This window comes from Oncorhynchus kisutch, linkage group LG8 (assembly GCF_002021735.2).
Source record: "Oncorhynchus kisutch isolate 150728-3 linkage group LG8, Okis_V2, whole genome shotgun sequence".
Taxonomy (NCBI): Eukaryota; Metazoa; Chordata; class Actinopteri; order Salmoniformes; family Salmonidae; genus Oncorhynchus; species Oncorhynchus kisutch.
This window is the reverse complement of record NC_034181.2, coordinates 9054652-9065077: the sequence shown is the minus strand read 5'-3', so window position 1 is coordinate 9065077 and position 10426 is coordinate 9054652. Positions and strand designations below refer to the sequence as shown.

Sequence of the window (10426 nt, the reverse complement as noted above, 5' to 3'; positions counted from 1 at the left end):
TGCTGCTGCTCGCTGTTTATTACCTATGCATAGTCACCCCCACCTACACTATCGATCAAAAGTTTGGGGTCACTAAGAAATGTCCTTGTTTTTGAAAGAAAATCAAATTTTTGGTCCATTAAAATAACAAATTGATCCGAAATACAGTGTAGACATTGTTAATCTTGTAAATGACTATTGTAGCTGAAAACAGCAGTTTTTTAATGGAATATCTACTTAGGCGTACAGAGGCCCATTATCAGCAATGGCACAGTGTGTAAGGTAATCCAAGTTTGTCCTTTTAAAAGGCTAATTGATCATTAGAACACCCTTTTGCAATTATGTTAGCACAGCTGAAAACTGTTGTTCTGGTTAAAGAAGCAATAAAACTGGCCTTTAGACTAGTTGAGTATCTGGAGCTTCAGCATTTGTGGGTTCGATTACAGGCTCAAAATGGCCAGAAACAAATAACTTTCTTCTGGAACTCGTCAGTCTATTCTTGTTCTGAGAAATGAAGGCTATTCCATGCGAGAAATTGCCAAGAAACTGAAGATCTCGTACAACACGGTGTACTACTCCATTCACAGTACAGCCCAAACTGGCTCAAACCAGAATAGAAAGAGGAGTGGGAGACCCCGGTGCACAACTGAGCAAGACTGGGGAGGTCCCGGTGCACAACGCCTCACAAGTCCTCAACTGTCAGTTTCATTAAATAGTACCCGCAAAACACCAGTCTCAATGTCGACAGTGAAGAGGCGACCCCGGGATGCTGGCCTTTTAGGCAGAGTTGCAAAGAAAAAGCCATATCTCAGACTGGCCAATAAAAAGAAAAGATTAAGATGGGCAAAAGGACACAGACACTGGACAGAGGAACTCTGCATCGAAGGCCAGCATCCTGGAGACACCTCTTCACAACATGTCATTGTAACACTGGAGTGATGGTTGCTGATAATGGGCCTCTGTACGCATATGTTGATATTCCATTAAAATATCTGCCGTTTCCAGCTACAATAGACAATGTCTACACTGTATTTATGATCAATTTGATGTTGTTTTAATGGACAAAACATGTGCTTGTCTTTCAAAAACAAGGACATTTCTAAGTGACCCCAAACTTTTGAACGGAAGTGTACGTGTACAAATTACCTCAACTAACCTGCACCCCCGCACACTGACTCGGTACCGGTGCCCCCTGTATATAGTCTCGTTATTGTTATTCTTATTGTGTTACTTTTTATTTTAGTCTATTTGGTAAATATTTTCTTAACTCTTCTTGAACTGCACTGTTGGTTAAGGGCTTGTAAGTCAACATTTCACGGTAAAGTCTACACTTGTTGTATTCGGCGCATGTGACAAATAAGGTTTGATTTGATTTGGAATGAGAAACCCATATAACAGATGACGGGTCAGATAATGGAGGAGGAGGTCTAGATCCTCTAGCTGAGTATTGTTGGATTACCGTAGTTGATGGAGGGGCTCTATGCTAGGCTAGGGGCTCTAGGGTGTAGGAGTAGTACAGGGTCTACACTAGAAGCTCTAGGGTGTAGGAGAATAGGATCTACAGTATGGGCTCTAGGGTGTAGGAGTAGTACAGGGTCCAGTGTAGAGGCGCTAGAGTGTAGGAGTAGTACAGGGTCCAGTGTAGAGGCTCTAGGGTGTAGGAGTAGTACAGGGTCTACTGTAGAGGCTCTAGGGTGTAGGAGTAGTACAGGGTCCAGTGTAGAGGCTCTAGGGTGTAGGAGTAGTACAGGGTCTACTGTAGAGGCTCTAGGGTGTAGGAGTAGTATAGGGTCCAGTGTAGAGGCTCTAAGGTGTAGGATTAGTACAGGGTCTACTGTAGAGGATCTATGGTGTAGGAGTAGTACAGGGTCCAGTGTAGAGGCTCTGGGGTGTAGGAGTAGTACAGGGTCTACTGTAGAGGCTCTAGGGTGTAAGAGTAGTACAGGGTCTACTGTAGAGGCTCTAGGGTATAGGAGTAGTACAGGGTCTACTGTAGAGGCTCTAGGGTGTAGGAGTAGTACAGGGTCTACTGTAGAGGCTCTAGGGTGTAAGAGTAGTACAGGGTCTACTGTAGAGGCTCTAGGGTATAGGAGTAGTACAGGGTCTACTGTAGAGGCTCTAGGGTGTAGGACTAGTACAGGGTCTACTGTAGGGGCTCTAGGGTGTAGGAGTAGTACAGGGTCTACTGTAGAGGCTCTAGGGTGTAGGAGTAGTACAGTGTCTACTGTAGAGGTTCTAGGGTGTAGGAGTAGTACAGGGTCCACTGTAGAGGCTCTAGGGTGTAGGAGTAGTACAAATCAAATCAAATTTATTTATATAGCCCGTCGTACATCAGCTGATATCTCAAAGTGCTGTACAGAAACCCAGCCTAAAACCCCAAACAGCAAGCAATGCAGGTGTAGAAGCACGGTGGCTAGGAAAAACTCCCTAGAAAGGCCAATACCTAGGAAGAAACCTAGAGAGGAACCAGGCTATGTGGGGTGGCCAGTCCTCTTCTGGCTGTGCCGGGTGGAGATTATAACAGAACATGGCCAAGATGTTCAATGTTCATAAATGACCAGCATGGTCGAATAATAATAAGGCAGAACAGTTGAAACTAGAGCAGCAGCACAGTCAGGTGGAAGTTGAAACTGGAGCAGCAGCATGGCCAGGTAGACTGGGGACAGCAAGGAGTCATCATGTCAGGTAGTCCTGGGGCATGGTCCTAGGGCTCAGGTCAGTTGAAACTGGAACAGCAGCATGGCCAGGTGGACTGGGGACAGCAAGGAGTCATCATGTCAGGTAGTCCTGGGGCATGGTCCTAGGGCTCAGGTCCTCCGAGAGAGAGAAAGAAAGAGAGAAGGAGAGAATTAGAGAACGCACACTTAGATTCACACAGGACACCGAATAGGACAGGAGAAGTACTCCAGATATAACAAACTGACCCCAGCCCCCCGACACATAAACTACTGCAGCATAAATACTGGAGGCTGAGACAGGAGGGGTCAGGAGACACTGTGGCCCCATCCGAGGACACCCCCGGACAGGGCCAAACAGGAAGGATATAACCCCACCCACTTTGCCAAAGCACAGCCCCCACACCACTAGAGGGATATCTTCAACCACCAACTTACCATCCTGAGACAAGGCTGAGTATAGCCCACAAAGATCTCCGCCACGGCACAACCCAAGGGGGGGGGGCGCCAACCCAGACAGGATGACCACAACAGTGAATCAACCCACTCAGGTGACGCACCCCCTCCAGGGACGGCATAAGAGAGCCCCAGCAAGCCAGTGACTCAGCCCCTGTAATAGGGTTAGAGGCAGAGAATCCCAGTGGAAAGAGGGGAACCGGCCAGGCAGAGACAGCAAGGGCGGTTCGTTGCTCCAGAGCCTTTCCGTTCACCTTCCCACTCCTGGGCCAGACTACACTCAATCATATGACCCACTGAAGAGATGAGTCTTCAGTAAAGACTTAAAGGTTGAGACCGAGTTTGCGTCTCTGACATGGGTAGGCAGACCGTTCCATAAAAATGGAGCTCTATAGGAGAAAGCCCTGCCTCCAGCTGTTTGCTTAGAAATTCTAGGGACAATTAGGAGGCCTGCGTCTTGTGACCGTAGCGTACGTATAGGTATGTACGGCAGGACCAAATCAGAGAGATAGGTAGGAGCAAGCCCATGTAATGCTTTGTAGGTTAGCAGTAAAACCTTGAAATCAGCCCTTGCTTTGACAGGAAGACAGTGTAGAGAGGCTAGCACTGGAGTAATATGATAAAATTTTTTGGTTCTAGTCAGGATTCTAGCAGCCGTATTTAGCACTAACTGAAGTTTATTTAGTGCTTTATCCGGGTAGCCGGAAAATAGAGCATTGCAGTAGTCTAACCTAGAAGTGACAAAAGCATGGATAAATTTTTCTGCATCATTTTTGGACAGAAAGTTTCTGATTTTTGCAATGTTACGTAGATGGAAAAAAGCTGTCCTCGAAATGGTCTTGATATGTTCTTCAAAAGAGAGATCAGGGTCCAGAGTAACGCCGAGGTCCTTCACAGTTTTATTTGAGACGACTGTACAACCATTAAGATTAATTGTCAGATTCAACAGAAGATCTCTTTGTTTCTTGGGACCTAGAACAAGCATCTCTGTTTTGTCCGAGTTTAATAGTAGAAAGTTTGCAGCCATCCACTTCCTTATGTCTGAAACACATGCTTCTAGCGAGGGCAATTTTGGGGCTTCACCATGTTTCATTGAAATGTACAGCTGTGTGTCATCCGCATAGCAGTGAAAGTTTACATTATGTTTTCGAATAACATCCCCAAGAGGTAAAATATATAGTGAAAACAATAGTGGTCCTAAAACGGAACCTTGAGGAACACCGAAATTTACAGTTGATTTGTCAGAGGACAAACCATTCACAGAGACAAACTGATATCTTTCCGACAGATAAGATCTAAACCAGGCCAGAACATGTCCGTGTAGACCAATTTGGGTTTCCAATCTCTCCAAAAGAATGTGGTGATCGATGGTATCAAAAGCAGCACTAAGGTCTAGGAGCACGAGGACAGATGCAGAGCCTCGGTCCGATGCCATTAAAATGTCATTTACCACCTTCACAAGTGCCGTCTCAGTGCTATGATGGGGTCTAAAACCAGACTGAAGCATTTCGTATACATTGTTTGTCTTCAGGAAGGCAGTGAGTTGCTGCGCAACAGCCTTCTCTAAAATTTTTGAGAGGAATGGAAGATTCGATATAGGCCGATAGTTTTTTATATTTTCTGGGTCAAGGTTTGGCTTTTTCAAGAGAGGCTTTATTACTGCCACTTTTAGTGAGTTTGGTACACATCCAGTGGATAGAGAGCCGTTTATTATGTTCAACATAGGAGGGCCAAGCACAGGAAGCAGCTCTTTCAGTAGTTTAGTTGGAATAGGGTCCAGTATGCAGCTTGAAGGTTTAGAGGCCATGATTATTTTCATCATTGTGTCAAGAGATATAGTACTAAAACACTTGAGCGTCTCTCTTGATCCTAGGTCCTGGCAGAGTTGTGCAGACTCAGGACAACTGAGGTTTGGAGGAATACGCAGGTTTAAAGAGGAGTCCGTAATTTGCTTTCTAATAATCATAATCTTTTCCTCAAAGAAGTTCATGAATTTATCACTGCTAAAGTGAAAGTCATCCTCTCTTGGGGAATGCTGCTTTTTAGTTAGCTTTGCGACAGTATTAAAAAGGAATTTCGGATTGTTCTTATTTTCCTCAATTAAGTTAGAAAAATAGGATGATCGAGCAGCAGTAAGGGCTCTACGGTACTGCACGGTACCGTCCTTCCAAGCTAGTCGGAAGACTTCCAGTTTGGTGTGGCGCCATTTCCGTTCCAATTTTCTGGAAGCTTGCTTCAGAGCTCGGGTATTTTCTGTGTACCAGGGAGCTAGTTTCTTATGAGACATTTTTTACAGGGTCCAGTGTAGAGGCTCTAGGGTGTAGGAGTAGTACAGGGTCTACTGTAGAGGCTCTAGGGTGTAGGAGTAGTACAGGGTCCAGTGTAGAGGCTCTAGGGTGTAGGAGTAGTACAGTGTCTACTGTAGAGGCTCTAGGGTGTAGGAGTAGTACAGGGTCTACTGTAGAGGCTCTAGGGTGTAGGAATAGTACAGGGTCTACTGTAGGGGCTCTAGGGTGTTAGGAGTAGTACAGGGTCCAGTGTAGAGGCCCTATGGTGTAGGAGTAGTACAGGGTCTACTGTAGAGGCTGTAGAGTGTAGGAGTAGTACAGGGTTTACTGTAGAGGCCCTATGGTGTAGGAGTAGTACAGGGTTTACTGTAGGGGCTCTAGGGTGTAGGAAACTCTCCGTGGTTCTAAATCAATAGTTGTTTAGTAGTCCAAACATGTCAAATACTAACTTGCTTGACCCTGCTGCTGTAGGTCATAGAGCTGTTTGTTAGATGCAATATGTTTTGTTGACTTCACTGGATAGAGGTCGCTCTCTGGTTTTAAGATTAAACAAATGTGTGGTTGAATTCATTCTTTCCCTGTGTCTTCTTATTGTATCGGCCCGCAAGGCATATGAACTAACGCAATTATCACAACACATAGGTTGAAGTCGGAAGTTTACATACACTTATTTTGGAGTCATTAAAACTCCTTTTTCAACCACTCCACAAATTTCTTGTTAACAAACTATAATTTTGTCAAGTCTTTAGGACATCTACTTTGTACATGACACAAGTCATTTTTCCAACAATTCTTTACAGACAGACTATTTCACTTATAATTCACTGTATCACAATTCCAGTGGGTCAGACGTTTACATACACTAAGTTGACTGTGCCTTTAAACAGCTTGGAAAATTCTGTAAAATTCTGGTAGGCTAATTGACACTATTTGAGTCAATTGGAGGTGTACCTGTGGATGGATGCCAAGGCCCACTTTCAAACTCAGTGTCTCTTTGCTTGACATCATGGGAAAATCCAAAGAAATCAGCCAAGACCTCAGAAAAACATTTTAGACTTCCACAAGTCTGGTTCATCCTTGGGATCAATTTCCAAACGCCTGAAGGTACCATTTTCATCTGTACAAACAATAGTATGCAAGTATAAACACCATGGGACCATGCAGCCGTCATACCGCTCAGGAAGGAGACACGTTCTGTCTCCTAAAGATGAACGTACTTTGGTGTGAAAAGTGCAAATCAATCCCAGAACAGCAAAGGACCGTGTGAAGATGCTGGAGGAAACAGGTACAAAAGTATCTATATCCACAGTAAAACGAGTCCTATATTGACATAACCTGAAAGGCCGCTCCGCAAGGAAGAAGACACTTCGCAAAATGGAATCATGAGGAAAGAAGATTATGTGGACATATTGAAGCAACATCTCAAGACATCAGTCAGGAAGTTAAAGCTTGGTTGCAAATGGGTCTTCCAAATGGAAAATGACCCCAGGCATACTTCCAAAGTTGTGGCAAAATGGCTTCAGGACAACAAAGTCAAGGTATTGGAGTGGCCATCACAAAAAATGGAGCTCAATCCTATAGAAAATTTGTAGGCAGAACTGAAAAAGCGTGTGCGAGCCAGGAAGTCTACAAACTTGACTCAGTTACACCAGCTCTGTCAGGAGGAATGGGACAAAAATTCACCCATTATTGTGGGAAGCTTGTGGAAGGCTGCCCGAAACATTTGACCCAAGTTAAACAATTTAAAGGCAATGCTACCAAATACGAATTGAGTGTATGTAAACTTCTGACCCACTGGGAAAGTGATGAAAGAAACAAAAAGTTATAATAAATAATTCTCTCTACTATTATTCTGACATTTCACATCCTTAAAATGAAGTGGTGATCCTAACTGACCTAAGACACAGAATTGTTACTAGGATTTACATGTCAGGAATTATGAAAAACTGAGTTTATATGTATTTGGCTTAAGGTTATGCTCAACTAAAAAGCATACTTCATGGAGAATCCCTATTGAAAGGGCTTTTCTTTGTAGTCCAGGACCAAATTGAATTTGTGTCCAGGAAACTAGCCCAGAAAGTGTTAATTCAAAAGCCTGGCCTTCATTCATCAGCATCAGAGGTTAATAATACTTGTAGGTGTTGCTGTTGTTTAGCAACACAGAGTGCTATCTCATTGGTTGAGGCATCACTGAGAACAGGCCACCTGTCTCCATTGGCCCTCTACTTGTGTCCCAAATGACACCCTGGCCTAGATAGTGCACTACTTTTGTAGAGTAAAATGTAGGGTAGTAGAGCACTATGTAGGGAATAGTGTGTCATTTGGTACAACGCATCTGTGTTGAGGGTGTATTGTGGATGCACAGGTGAGGTCTTTATAAACAGTGAGAGGGCATAGGAAAATCCAGAAGTGGTTGTTTCCCCCTAAGACAGAAGGACTCGTCTCCAGACTCTACAGAACACAGGTATTACGACCTTTTATGAGTCATGTAATGAGAGTTCACTTTATAATGTATTATATTTGAAAATTGACATTATGTCAAGAACTCACTGGGCAAAAACTGGTTGAATCAATATTGTTTCCACAAAAATCTATGTGATGACTTTGAATCAACGTGGATTTCTGAATTTGCAAAAAGTGATCAATGTAACCTAAATCCAACGACAACCAAATGTAAATCAGAAGTAGACTTTGAACTGTGACCAGCGGGTATTGTCCTGATATATCCTGCTCCTTCTATCTTCTAATTATTTAGGTATTTTAATGTCTCTCTTTTCTTGTTCTTCTTGCTCTGTGACACGCTCTTAGGGAAACAGGTGATGTGCTTATATTTTCTCCTTTCATCTCCCTATCCCCCCCCCCCTCTCTCTAGTTGTCTTCTCTCCACGGATCAAGCCCTATCAGACTGAGAGACATGTCCTCCTCCTCTCTCCCGTGGTGCCTGCTGGTGGTGTGTGTTCTGACTGTGGTCCAGATCTATGCAGCAGAGGAACCTATGGTCCTCAAGGTGTTCAACCTCCATGCCACTGACCTGCACAGCAGCCTGCTAGGGACCCCTGATGCCTACGTCGAGGTAAATCTCTCCTCACCTGAGTCATCTGTCCACCATGACAGCTGATGTGTGATGTTAGGTTTATTCGATCCCGGGCTGTATCACAACCGGCCGTGATCGGGAGTCTCATAGGGCGGCGTAATATTGGCCCAGCGTCGTCCGGGTCAGAGGAGGGTTTGTCATTGTAAATAAGAATTTATTCTTAACTGACTTGCCTAGTTAAATAAAGGTTAAAAAAAATTGGATAATTTTCAGCATTAATATCAGAATTCATAGAGTTAGTTAGAGGACTCGTCTTTGTATCTGAGCATGGGCAGCGCCATTAAAGCCATCTCTATTTTTAAGTAGTCAATTTTCACAACGCTTATATATGTAATTTACTGCCACCTGCAGGGCTGGAGTCCTGAACCAAATCGTGTGTCATTAATTTAATTAAATCCAAAGTTTGAAGAAAGAGACAATGCTCTCCTGATCTGCTCTCTGCTGATCATCAGCTCTCCTGATCTGCTCTCCGTGGCTGATCACTCCCAACCCATAGGATTACCCACTGGTTTCTACAAGATGCCACAGCCACAAAAAAAAATTATGCATTCATTTAAGGTTAGGGTTAGGCATTAGATTAGCAGTGTGGTTTCTGTTAATGTTAGGGTTGGGGTTGGGTTTAAAATCAGATTTTTACGAAGATAAATTGTAGATATAGGTGGGGTTTATGACTTTGTGGCTCTGGTAACTAATGATGACCATACCCACTCAGTTGACTACTTTAAAGGGATACCGCGAGATTCTGGAGATTCTTTTTTTCTATTTACCCAGAGTCAGATGAACTCGTCGATACCATTTTTATGCCTCTGAGTGCCGTATGAAGGAAGTTACCGGTAGTTTTTTGAGCTAACGCTAGCTAGGTATGCTAGCTTACCTGTAGACTTCCAGTCATTGTGCTATGCTAGCATACACTAATGTATCCTCATAGGCGAACGGGTTATATCCATGATGTTTCCTCTAACTAACTCTATGATCATTATCATTCTCATTATTATCCAGGTGTTCAGAGCGCACGGCTTTCTCGGGAGGACAGAGGTGAAGAACAACAACCATAACCCCAGCTGGAAGGAGGAGTTCAGCTTCCTCAACGCCCGTGAGAACAACATCTTGAGGTTGGAGGTGTACGACAGCGACATCAACTCCGACGACCTGCTGGGGACCTGCGAGCGCTCCATCAAGATTGGAACTTGGCAACATAAATGTTTCCTGAAGACAGGCGGGATCCTGAACTACTCCTACACCCTAGAGCCTCTACAGTAGACCCTGTACTAGTCCTACACTCTAGAGCCTCTACAGTAGACCCTGTACTAGTCCTACACATTACTGATTCCTTACACCCTCAACTAGAGAGTATGCCTGCTCTTACCAACAACAACATCCGGCCCTCATCTAACCCCTCTCCTCTGACATGGATTTCTAATTCTCCTCAAACTGAGCTGAAAAACCGTCCTCCCCCTCACCTCATCCTCAGGCTCATCATAAGAGACTAGATTCTAGAACATTGAGCAGTACAAAACTCCACCTCCCCCTTACAGTTAGTGTATTGTAATTAGTGTCTACACATTTACCTTAGAACTGCAGTAGTGAATGAGTTAACATCTGTCACTCACTGGTGTCTGGCCTGCTGTCACTGTGTCTGGCCTACTGTCACTGTGTCTGGCCTGCTGTCACTGTGTCTGGCCTGCTCTGATCCTCACTTTAGTATGACATCAATTAATACAAATCTTGTTTCCCTGCACAATGGTCTCAGTCTGGCTCTCTCTAGTTCTTCACTGAAATACCAAATTACCATATTCATGTTATAGAAATAACAGCTAGCCTACAATTTGACAATGAGGCTTACATCTTTTCCATCATAGTCTCTTACCATGTTTAGTTTGGAGACTGGACTTTGGCCACAAATTGTCAATAAAACTGTGGAATTATGATTTCAA

At 43.9% G+C, this 10426-nt stretch overlaps 1 protein-coding gene across 1 annotated transcript; it reads left to right on the top strand.

Moving 5' to 3' along the window:
* The first annotated feature begins 7732 nt into the window (after positions 1–7732).
* On the top strand, positions 7733–10426 carry LOC109885773 (perforin-1-like). Its single transcript, XM_020477580.2, has 3 exons — positions 7733–7862; positions 8271–8471; positions 9492–10426. Exons 2-3 carry the CDS (start codon positions 8313–8315, stop codon positions 9750–9752), a joined length of 420 nt encoding a protein of 139 aa, XP_020333169.2. The 5' UTR covers positions 7733–7862; positions 8271–8312; the 3' UTR covers positions 9753–10426.

Excerpts from the sequence above, each read along its gene's own strand:
- LOC109885773 (XM_020477580.2), top strand. The coding sequence starts at position 8,313 with ATGTCCTCCTCCTCTCTCCCGTGGTGCCTGCTGGTGGTGTGTGTTCTG. Across the intron at positions 8,472-9,491 it reads CCCCTGATGCCTACGTCGAG|GTGTTCAGAGCGCACGGCTT; the intron begins GTAAATCTCTCC and ends ATTATTATCCAG.